At 57.3% G+C, this 9,280-nt stretch overlaps 2 protein-coding genes and 1 non-coding gene across 6 annotated transcripts; all 3 read left to right on the forward strand.

Annotated features, from left to right (window-relative positions):
* Positions 1-313: 313 nt before the first annotated feature.
* DAXX (death domain associated protein) lies at positions 314-5,461 on the forward strand. 3 transcript variants are annotated; one of them, XM_070418779.1, is made up of 8 exons: positions 314-412; positions 1,272-1,527; positions 1,671-2,502; positions 2,627-2,841; positions 3,823-4,051; positions 4,179-4,653; positions 4,799-5,021; positions 5,225-5,461. In XM_070418779.1, the coding sequence occupies exons 2-8, from the start codon at positions 1,321-1,323 to the stop codon at positions 5,282-5,284; spliced, it is 2,241 nt and encodes a 746-aa protein (XP_070274880.1). In that variant the 5' UTR covers positions 314-412; positions 1,272-1,320; the 3' UTR covers positions 5,285-5,461. The 3 variants fall into 3 exon arrangements, with proteins under 3 accessions (XP_070274880.1, XP_070274881.1, XP_070274879.1); XM_070418780.1 differs by having other exon boundaries at positions 325-412; positions 1,269-1,527; XM_070418778.1 differs by lacking the exon at positions 314-412 and having other exon boundaries at positions 973-1,527.
* LOC139013344 (small nucleolar RNA SNORA66) lies at positions 3,005-3,132 on the forward strand. The gene has a single exon (XR_011471995.1). It is a non-coding gene; the product is annotated as a small nucleolar RNA SNORA66 (small nucleolar RNA).
* A 543-nt stretch (positions 5,462-6,004) lies between the features above and the next one.
* ZBTB22 (zinc finger and BTB domain containing 22) lies at positions 6,005-9,274 on the forward strand. 2 transcript variants are annotated; one of them, XM_070418783.1, is made up of 2 exons: positions 6,005-6,088; positions 6,741-9,274. In XM_070418783.1, exon 2 carries the CDS (start codon positions 6,817-6,819, stop codon positions 8,719-8,721), a length of 1,905 nt encoding a protein of 634 aa, XP_070274884.1. In that variant the 5' UTR covers positions 6,005-6,088; positions 6,741-6,816; the 3' UTR covers positions 8,722-9,274. The 2 variants fall into 2 exon arrangements, with proteins under 2 accessions (XP_070274884.1, XP_070274882.1); XM_070418781.1 differs by lacking the exon at positions 6,005-6,088 and adding an exon at positions 6,280-6,411.
* Positions 9,275-9,280: the final 6 nt, after the last annotated feature.

Here is a 9,280-nt window from a genome sequence, read left to right on the forward strand (position 1 = left end):
TGGCCCGCCGCAGGAAGTGTCCGATTGGCCGAGTTTCAGGAGCGCTGAGTGGAGAGAGTTCCGCTGGCGGCGCTCTGGAGTCGGGACGAGTCACAGCCGTACGACAAAATGGCGGCCCCAGTTGCTGAGGGGCGCGCGGAGGGAATAAGCCCGCCCCTAGGGGTCAGGCGGAAGGCAAGCCTCACACTATGCGGCCGGCGCTGGAGCCGTTCGGGAGTCGGCTATCGTCACTTCCGGCCGCTGGGGGACTGGGTTCCGTACGACAACATGGCCGCGCTTAGGTGCCTGGAGGGGGAAACTGCGACTTCCGGTCCAGAATAGGGCCTGCGGTGGGAGGGGGAAGGAAAGAGGAGGGGACCATGCGAGCTTCTTCTGTCCGCGCTGAGGGTCGCCCCGAGAGGCCGTTTGTGAGGTGCGGGCCGGTCGGTGCGGGGATCGAAGGCGGGGGCGGGAGTGTCGAGGCAGCGGTGCTGGGGAGTCCCGGGCGCTAAGTGAGGGGCCCGCGGGGGTGCGCTCCCTCTTATCCCTGACGGGGAGCGGGGCGGGTGGGGGCTGCGCTGGGGGAGGGGGCTTGGCGGGAAGCTCGTCTCGGGGAAGGAGCCGACCTGGGGTTGGGACCCGAGAGGAGTCGGGGGAACCCGGCCCGGGGCTTGCCATCGGCCGCCGGTCGCAGAGAGAATGGGGAGGATTAGGGTGCGGTGAGAGGGAGGGGACCTGAGGTGAGCAACGTCCGACCCGACTCCCCGGGTTGAGACCCATCCGGGAGGAACAGGGAGACAATTCAGAAAGGGGGGTGTATTGTTGGGAGGGAACCTGCTTTGCCTCGGCGTCTGTGAGTTGGGGTGATCCTTGAGGAGGGGTGAGGGGTGCGGGGTGCACTGGCGTGTTGGAGGGCAGAGGGGAACAGGTGAGGCGGGGTGACAGGCTGCGTTCCAGTGTCTGCGCGCGGAGGGCGGGGAGATCGATGTGGGGCGCAGTGTGGGAAGTGGCCCGGGGTGGGAGGAAAAGGCAACTTGGCAATTAAGAGAAATATTGGGGAAACGCAACTGAAAGACCGGATGTCATCTGAAGGGTGGAGCTGGGGGTGGGGACTTGGGACTCCCTGTGAAGGGCCCCCGAACACGGTGTGATCGGTGCTGCGGACAGGCAGCGAGGACGCGTCGGGCAGGGCTGGGTGTCGCTGGAAGCCGAGAAGAAGGGGAGATGTGTGACTTTAAGGGATGGGGCTCGGCTGGGGAGGCTCTTCCTCAGGCCCCGTCCCCTTCCAGCAGGAGTTACCAAGTCCCCAGCACTCGCTCCCTCCGGGGGATCTGATCCTCCATGGCCGCCGATAACAGCATCATTGTACTGGATGATGATGACGAAGACGAAGCAGCTGTGCAGCCGGGGCCCTCGCACCCACCCCCCAATCCAGCCTCACCCCCGGCTGACGCCCCTGCCTCCTCTCAGCCCCATGGGGCTGGAGGGAACAGTAATTCCGGCGGCAAGAAATGCTACAAGTTGGAGAATGAGAAGCTTTTTGAAGAGGTGAGCTTTGGGGGGAAGACTTGTATCCTAGGGAGAGGGGTGCTGCCTGGCTCTCCTGTCCTTTCTTCCTCACTAACACTACCTGCCTTCTTTCTCTCAACCCCTCCCTTCTCTCTCCCTCCCTTCTTGCCGGAACCCTCCAGTTCCTTGAACTGTGCAAGGCGCAGACAGAGGACCATCCTGATGTGGTCCCGTTCCTCTGTAAACGGCAGCAGCGTGCCCACGCTCTGTTTTTGGCCTCAGCGGAGTTCTGCAACATCCTCTCTCGGGTGCTGTCTCGGGCCCAGAGCCGACCGGCTAAGCTCTATGTGTACATCAATGAGCTCTGCACTGTTCTCAAGGCTCACTCGGCCAAGAAAAAAATGAACATTGCCCCTGTGGCCACCACCTCTAGTGAGCCCTCTGGGAGTAACCCTCCTGCAGACCCCTCCTCAGACCCCACAAATGCCGAGACCACCGGCTCTGAGGCCCCAAGGACCCGTGGCTCCCGGCGGCAGATCCAGCGCTTGGAGCAACTGTTAGCGCTCTATGTGGCAGAGATTCGACGGCTGCAGGAAAAGGAGTTGGATCTCCAAGAATTGGATGACCCAGACTCCACATACCTGCAGGAGGCAAGGCTGAAGCGGAAGCTGATCCGTCTCTTTGGGCGGCTGTGTGAGCTGAAAGACTGCTCTTCACTGACAGGCCGAGTCATAGAGCAGCGCATTCCCTACCGTGGCACCCGCTACCCAGAGGTTAACAGGCGCATTGAGCGGCTCATCAACAAGCCAGGGCCTGATACCTTCCCTGACTATGGAGATGTGCTGCGGGCCGTGGAGAAGGCAGCTGTTCGGCACAGCCTTGGCCTCCCCCGACAGCAGCTCCAGCTCATGGCTCAAGATGCCTTTCGAGATGTGGGCATCAGATTACAGGAGCGACGCCACCTTGATCTCATCTACAACTTTGGCTGTCATCTCACAGATGATTATAGGCCAGGTAGGGATTAGTGAGATGCCCATCAGTGACCCTTAGATGTCAGGTGTGTGGTAGAGGGGGCATCTCTCTAGTCCCTTCTATTGGGTTTGGGCTGAGTACTCTGACTTTTTATCTTCCCACACAGGCATTGACCCTGCCCTGTCAGACCCTGCCCTGGCCCGGCGCCTTAGGGAAAACCGGAGCTTGGCTATGAGCCGACTGGATGAAATCATCTCCAAATATGCGATGATGCAAGACAAGAGTGAGGAGGGCGAGAGACAGAAGAGAAAAGCCCGGCTCCCCCAAGCCACCTCTTCCCATTCTCCAGATCCCCCCAAAGCCTCCTTGGATTCTGGTGAGGTGTGGAAGGGATACACCCTTTAGAGAAATCTTGTTCTTTCCCTGCTCTGGCCAGCAGGAGTCTAGGGTGACTGATGGGGGAGTTTGCAGAAGGAACATAGACCCAGACCCTCTGAGGCAAGGGATTTCTTTTTTTGTTGTTGTTAGTCCTCATCTGAGGATTTTTAAAAAAAGATATTTTTATTGATTTCAGAAAGGGAAGGGAACCAGATTTGCTAAAGTAATTGTGGTGATAGAAATGTATTAGCCTCAGAAGCTACTAAGGTGGTTCATTCTATCCTAGTTACAGTGTAAAAAAAAAAAAAAAAAAAAAAAGAGCCGAAACCGGTTTGGCTCAGTGGATAGAGCGTTGACCTGCGGACTGAAGGGTCCCAGGTTCAATTCCGGTCAAGGGCATGTACCTGGGTTGCGGTCACATCCCCAAGTGGGAGATGTGGAGGAGGCGGCTGATCGATGCTTCTCTCTCATCGATGTTTCTAACTCTCTATCTCTCTCCCTTCCTCTCTGTAAAAAATCAATAAAATATATTTTAAAAAAAAAGGAAGGGAGAGGGAGAGAGATAAAAGCATCAATGATAGAAACATTGATCAGCTGCCTCCTGCATGCCCCCCACTGGGGATCCAGCCTGCAACCTGGTATGTGCCCTGACTGGGAGTCAAACAATGATCTCCTGGTTCATAGGTTGATGTTCCGCCACTGAGCCACACTGGCTGGGCTGAGGATATTTTTTTCATTGCTCTTCAGAGAGAGTAGAGGGGAGGAAAGGAGGGAGAGAAAGAGAAAGTGATGTGAGAGAGACACATCCACTGGTTGCCTACCACACACCCCTGCGGGGGGGCGGGGGGGGGTGAGGTATGTGTCCTTGGTGCCCTTGACCAGGAATCGAACCTGCAACCCTTTAGTGAGTAGGCTGGATGTTCTAACCACTGAGCACACCGATCAGGGCAAGAGATTTCTTAGAGAAACTCCTTTGTTCCCCAGGGCCCTAGTGGAATGGCATCCCAGGAACACCCTACCTCCTCTAAGGCTGAGACAGATGATGAAGAAGATGAGGAAAGTGAGGAAGAGGAGGAAGAAGAGGAGGAGGAGGAGGAAGAGGAGGCAGAAGAGGAAGAGGAGGAAGAGGAGACTACAGATTCCGAAGAAGAGGGGGATCTGGAACTGATACTGGAAGGTCAGGAGGAGGAGGAGGAAGAGGAGGAAGAAGCAGGTACGTCAAGGAAAGTCTTTTCACGTGTCAGTTCCCTGTGTTGGGCATGCCACCTGTTTGAGATCCTTCTTGGCAGTGTTCTTCCCCTAGTTCTCATGCTACCCCTCCCCTCTTTTCTTCCTTTCAGATAAGGATGGAGACCAGAGCCCCATGTGCCCACCACAGATCTCTACCGAAAAGAACCTGGAACCTAGCAAAGGGAGCAGCAGGTCTTCAGGGGAGCAGCAAAATAAAGGACTCACAGTGTTACCATCTTCGCTGTCAGAAGAGCCCCTGGCACTCTCCAGTGTAGATGCTGGAAGCAATGAAGACTCTCCGGAGGAGGTGTCCCAGGAGAAAGAGAGCCCTGTGTCTCAGGTCTTTGAGCTCGAGATTGAAGCCTTGACTGTGGATACCACCCCTTCCCCTGAGGAGGGGGACATTTCCTCTTCCAGGAAGCAATCAGAGGACCCCCTCACCACTGTTGTGGAGAATGGAGCAGCCATGGTCACCTCCACTTCCTTCAATGGAGGTGTCTCTCCTCACACCTGGGGAGATTCTAGTCCCCCCTGCAAAAAATTTCGGAAGGAGAGGCAAACAGGAGCAGGACCTTTAGGAAGCAGGTAACAACAAGGAGGAAGAAGAGGGGATCGAAGGAGGGATTGCAGGGGGCTATCTAAGAGGAGTACTGAGGAACTGAGTCTGCTGGGAAAGACTGACACTCTCCCTCCAGTCCCAGACTGCCTACACTTATGTTTCTGTCCCTAGCTATGAGGAAGGGCAAAGGGAAGTACATGAGAAGACTGGGAAGAAGATATGTACCCTGCCCAGCCCACATTCCCCTTTGGCTTCCATGGTACCAGTTGCTGATTCCTCAACAAGAGTGGACTCTCCCAGCCATGGCCTGGTGACCAGCTCCCTCTGCAGCCCATCTCCAGCCCAGTTGTCCCTAACCCCCCAGTTACAACCCTCCCAGCCTAGCACTTTCAAGGTAAGAGGGGGGGGCTGTTTTTCCTGACTTCATTCTCTTTCCGTGTCTGTTCATTTTCAGGTGCACCATCTGAATATTGCACTCACCACATCCTCTGTCTTCCTTCTTCCTACCCCAATTTTTAATCTTTAATAAGTCCTTCCCTATGTTTCTCCTCCCCCTATATTCCAGACCTCTCTGACTCTTGTCTCACTCACTTACAGATGAGTGTGGCCACACAGTGCGATCCAGAGGAGATCATCGTGCTCTCAGACTCTGATTAGCCTCCCCATCACTCCCTGACTCCAGAATGTTTGAGGATAGGATTTGGAAGCAGATGACTGAGGAAGGGATGGACTGAGCTAATCCCTTTTTGGTGGTGTTTCTTTTAAAAAAACAAAAACCAAAAAAAAAAACACAACTTGTTTTACATTAAACAATAAAGTTCTTTTCTTATTGCATCCCTGTCTTTGTCCTTCTGCCCTCACCAATTGGCACCAGCTGTTCTCTAGCTCAGGGTTTGCCGGCCGGCCCCGCGGTAGCCCTGGATCTGTCCTTGCTAGCCTACCCTTAGCCCCACTCTGCTGGAGTTTCACCTGGAAAAATGCTTGAGCTCTTTACTTTTCCACTTCGAGCCGTAGGAGTAAAGAGGCCAATCAGGGGCCCACTCAAGGTTACTTGGCCAATCCAGGCCCGGAGGAAGGGGGCGGGGCTTCAGGGATTCTAGGGCGTTTAGATCCCGCAAACCCGCTAATGGCCACAGCTCCAAGGGAAGAGGCAGGCTTACAGAATTAAAGGAGAACGAGTGCTTCGGCCAAACCAAGTCGTGAGTCCTCAGCGGCGGGAGAGACCTGGTACCTTTAAGACGTAATGAAGTAACTGTGTTTAAAGGAAAAGTGACTGAGTCGGCTAAGTATTGCCCAGCGACACGAGCAGGGTGCCCGCCTGTGCCTTTAAAGCCGAACGGGCAGGAGGCGGAGCGGAGGCGGAAGGCGGAGGGAGTCGGCGCAAGATGGCGGCGGGAGGGGCCCAAGCTGCGGCTCTGGCGGCCGAGTGAGGGGCGGGGGGGCCCCGGGGCGCGCGGCCCGGTAAGCGGAGACGCGCAGGGTTTAGGGGCGCCTTCCGGGTGGGAGAGGCGGTCAAAGTAACTATTGAGGCGGAGCAGAGGGGGGCGGGGCCCTGTGTGGGCGGGGGCATACAAGGGGCGGGGCCAAAAGGCCACAGGGGCGGGTCCTGAAGGGGGCGTGGCCGAATGGGCTGGGGGGCGGGTCTCGACGTGGGGGGGCAAAAGGGGCGTGACCCTCGAAAGAGCCTGGAGCATTGCCTAAAGGGAACTGCAGAGAGAGAGTGTTTTTCAGTAACGGAGCAGACCTGCCCCCCTCCCAAGAAAAGGGTGCAAAACATCAACAAGGTAAATTTTGGAAAGAGGCTCTCTGGCAAATGGGAAATTCCAAGGGGAGGCACCCCATTCCCATAGAGTACCTATTTCTCTAACCTCCAAGGAAAGCACTGAATTGGAGTCAGGACAACTGAGTTTGCTGGCGCTGCCACTTGATGGCTGTGGCCATGAATAATCTCTTGGTATTTCTTAGCCTCAGTTTCCTCACCTTTCAAGTGGTGTTGAGAGGAATACCTAACTTCACAGCATTGTGTGGGGAGTTACTCAAAAAATGGGTGTGAACATATTTTTAAACTGTAAAGGGCTGTTTCATTGTGTTATCATTCTTTTTTTCTTTCCAGAGACCCCCCCGGCCGCCCTCCTCCTTCCCTTGTTCCTGTGGCTGGGGGGGTACCACCTCCCTCCACCCTCCACACCATGGAGCCATCTCCTTTGTCTCCAAGTGGGGCAGCACTCCCTGTGCCTCTGTCGCTGGCCCCGCCCCCACTGCCCCTGCCTGCAGCTGCAGTGGTACACGTGTCCTTCCCGGAGGTAACCAGTGCCCTCCTGGAGTCCCTCAATCAGCAGCGACTACAGGGCCAGCTCTGCGATGTGTCCATCCGAGTGCAGGGGCGGGAGTTCAGAGCTCATCGTGCTGTCCTGGCTGCCTCCTCCCCTTACTTCCACGACCAGGTCCTACTCAAGGGCATGACCTCCATCTCACTGCCCAGCGTCATGGACCCAGGCGCCTTCGAGACTGTCCTGGCTTCAGCTTACACTGGTCGCCTCAGCATGGCCGCTGCTGACATTGTCAACTTCCTCACAGTGGGTTCTGTGCTCCAAATGTGGCACATTGTGGATAAATGCACGGAACTCCTTCGCGAGGGTCGGGCCTCTGCCACCACCACCGTGACCACGGCTGCAGCCTCCTCAGTCACTGCCCCTGGTGCTGGGGTCCCATCAGGGAGTGGGGCCACTGTGGCCTCTGCCACCGTGGGCTCTGTGCGCTCCCATGCCTCCAGTCGGGCCAGTGAGAATCAATCCCCCAGCAGCAGCAACTACTTCAGCCCCCGAGAGTCTACTGATTTCTCATCTTCCTCCCAAGAGGTGTTTGCGGCTTCTGCAGTGGGCAGCGGGGAGCGTCGAGGAGGTGGCCCTGTATTCCCAGCCCCTGTGGTTGGCAGTGGGAGCACTACCTCTGGGAAGCTGCTACTGGAGGCAGATGAGCTGTGCGATGATGGTGGGGACGGCAGGGGTTCGATGGTTCCTGGGGCGGGGCTCCGACGGCCCACCTATGCGCCCCCCAGCATCATGCCACAGAAGCACTGGATATATGTAAAGCGGGGTGGAAGCTGCCCAGCATCAGCGCCCCTGGTTTCCCAAGACCAAGATCTGGAAGAGGAGGAGGAGGAAGACCTGGTTTTGACCTGTGAGGATGATGAAGAAGAGGAGCTAGGGGGAGGGTCGGGGGTTTCAGCAGGGGGAGGACCCGAGGCCACCCTTAGCATAAGTGATGTCCGGACCCTGACTGAGCCTCCAGGCAAGGGAGAGGAGCAGGTCAATTTCTGTGAGTCCTCCAATGACTTTGGCCCCTATGAGGGTGGGGGTCCTGGGGCAGAGCTTGATGATTCAGGGAGGCCCACCCCTTCCTCCTATGCCCCCTCCCTCCCATCACGGCCGCTGCTTCCTGTAGACGTGCAGGGCAACCAGATCCTAGTCTTCCCATCGCCTTCCTCCTCCTCACAGGCTCCAGGCCAGCCGCCAGGGAACCAAGCTGAACACGGGGCTGTGACTCTGAGGGGCACATCCACAGGGAGCCTGGGTGTCCCGGGTGGCGCTGGTGGGACCCCTGGAGGGACAGGCAGCGGGGACGGGAATAAGATCTTTCTGTGCCACTGCGGGAAGGCCTTCTCCCACAAGAGCATGCGAGATCGTCACGTGAACATGCACCTCAACCTGCGGCCCTTTGACTGCCCCGTGTGCAACAAAAAGTTCAAGATGAAGCACCACCTGACCGAGCACATGAAGACACACACAGGCCTCAAGCCCTACGAGTGCGGCGTCTGCGCCAAGAAGTTCATGTGGCGGGACAGCTTCATGCGCCACCGTGGACATTGTGAGCGCCGGCACCGCCTGGGTGGGGGTGGGGGTGGGGGCGGGGGCGGGGCTGGACCGGGACCCACAGGGCCAGCCTTGCCGCCCAAGAGAGAGTCCCCCGGGGTGGGCGCGGGCAACATCGACGAGGGGAGTGGGGCCACGCCCCCGTTGGGCCGTGGGGTCTGGTCCCCACCGGGCGCTCACAAAGTGGAGATGGGCTTCAGTGGGGGTGGAGGAGCAAACTAAAGGAGCGGGCTACGGGGGCAGTTTTCACGGCAGGAAACGGAGCACGAGCCGGAGCGCCCCGGTGCTCTCCCACTGCTATTACTGTCTTCCTCATCGTACGGACTTGTATATATTCTGCAGGGGGCGCCACATGGCGCCATCACCACCCCGTCCCACTCAGCCCCTCCCCCTCCAATATCCGGAAATTCAGCCCTTCCTCTCCCGTAGGGCGCACCGAAGCCCGGCTCCAGAACAGGGCGCACGTGGTGGGGGGAGGGAGAGGGCGCCTGTTGAGCTTCCTGGAGTCCCAGGGTCAAGGGTCAGGTGGTTGTAGTCTGTATCTTAAGTCGGTGTTGTGGGGACCAGGCCTGGAGCCCCATCCTTGTCCGAGACCCCTCCCCCAAGGATGTGCTCCTTAAATCTACCCTAATCAGTCCCTTTCCTTGGGGCCCCTCAACTCTATTCTCTTTGGGGAGGGAGTGGAGACAGGGAGGGAGGGAGTCGTAGGAGTACAAGGTTTTTATTTTAAATCTTATTTTTTTTAAACGGTGATTAAAATATTTATTGGTCGTTTCACTTG

This window comes from Myotis yumanensis, unplaced genomic scaffold (assembly GCF_028538775.1).
Source record: "Myotis yumanensis isolate MYYU_CA2020_CCGP unplaced genomic scaffold, mMyoYum1.0.hap1 SCAF_6, whole genome shotgun sequence".
Classification (NCBI taxonomy): domain Eukaryota; kingdom Metazoa; phylum Chordata; class Mammalia; order Chiroptera; family Vespertilionidae; genus Myotis; species Myotis yumanensis.